The sequence below is a fragment of the Austrofundulus limnaeus genome, unplaced genomic scaffold (genome assembly GCF_001266775.1).
Source record: "Austrofundulus limnaeus strain Quisiro unplaced genomic scaffold, Austrofundulus_limnaeus-1.0 Scaffold207, whole genome shotgun sequence".
NCBI lineage: Eukaryota > Metazoa > Chordata > Actinopteri > Cyprinodontiformes > Rivulidae > Austrofundulus > Austrofundulus limnaeus.
Window position 1 is genome coordinate 209,080 of NW_013952609.1, and position 1,452 is coordinate 210,531.

General features: G+C 40.2%; 1 protein-coding gene across 1 annotated transcript in view; it reads left to right on the forward strand.

Annotated features, from left to right (window-relative positions):
• Positions 1–1,452, forward strand: part of lars1b (leucyl-tRNA synthetase 1b) — a 29,025-nt gene that overhangs the window by 16,757 nt on the left and 10,816 nt on the right. The window contains exon 23 of the mRNA XM_014018994.1: positions 596–779. Within this exon, the coding sequence (XP_013874448.1) occupies positions 596–779 (184 nt within the window). The remainder of the gene's footprint in view (positions 1–595; positions 780–1,452) is intronic.

The window sequence follows — 1,452 nt, forward strand, 5'->3', positions numbered from 1 at the left end:
CCAGTGAAATATATTTATGTTTGTGGTTGTAATGTGACAAAATATGGAAAAGTTCAAGGGGTATGAATACTTTTGCAAACCACTGTACGTATATGTGTGTGTGTATATATAATTTTTTTTAACTGTGGAGCAAAGACTGAGTCCTAACGTGCAGCGCAGGAGAGTTTTTAATATGATTCCAGATTAAAATTTCTATTTGAAATGCCATCCATGCACAGAAGCACTTTTAGATTTGCATTTATTTTTCTTTACTGCGTAGGTTTTGTTTTTTTGTACCTGGGTGATTAGATTAAACCCTGTCCATTTCTGCTATCTTTTTTAAAGGGGAGGTGTTATGCAAAATCCCCTTATTTAAGCTTCATATCATGTTATCAAAAACACATCCAAAGTGTTGTTTTGAGTCATCCATGCATGTTTGAGAAATACTTGAATCTCCTGTAGTCATGTGGAGCTGCCTAAATGTTTTCTGGTACAAAGCACCGCCCATTTGTACATAGCTCCTCCCTTGAGATCAGTCTGCGACCTCAACTACACCTTTCCTGTTTAGTTGATTTTTGCACTTCCTGCTGTTTCACACCTTATTTCCCTCATTAAGGCATGCGTCTGGCTCTGGCTGATGCCGGGGACACAGTGGAGGACGCCAACTTTGTAGAAACCATGGCCGATGCCGGCATTCTTCGTCTGTACACGTGGGTGGAGTGGGTGAAGGAGATGATTGCCAACCAGAACAACTTGAGGACGGGACCTTGTGACACCTTCAATGACCGAGTCTTTTCCAGGTAGATGGAGGAAGTCATTAGTGTGTGTTGACAGGCGTATCATCAAACTTTTTCTTTTGCCAATAGGATTTTATTTCCTAACGTATACAGACAGAAGTTTTTACATTATTTTTTTTAGCCGGCAGCATCCTTAATTATCATATATTATAGAGCTATGCTTATACCGTATTTTTAGGACTATAAGCCGCACCTGCCATTTAAAAAAAAAACCTGCGAACATTAGCATATAAGCTGCACCAGACTATAAGCCGCACCCCCAACATAAAAAAAAAAACAGTACACCCAAAACTGTCGTCCTAAAGGTTTGCTTTTTATGTTTTGATGTTGAATTCACTTTTCTGAGTTAAAGTTCGGAGGAATACGGTTCATTTAACTGACCTTATTTTGGTAGTTTTCTTTAACATTTTCTGGTCCAACACAACGTCTCATTCATCTTCCTCCGGCGCACTGAAACCATCAAAGTCCTCCTCTTCAGTGTCGGAGTTAAACAAGCTCAGAAAAGCTGCGTCACACAGTGGTATCTGTTGTCCTCCCGGGGTAATGCTGGCTCTGAAGCTGTGGTGTCCTCTTCACGTAGCAGTCCAGCCTTTCAGAACCCATTGGTGATCAGTGGTGTAAGAAAATATCGATACACTGAAATATCACGATATTTCATTTCCTGATACTGTATCGA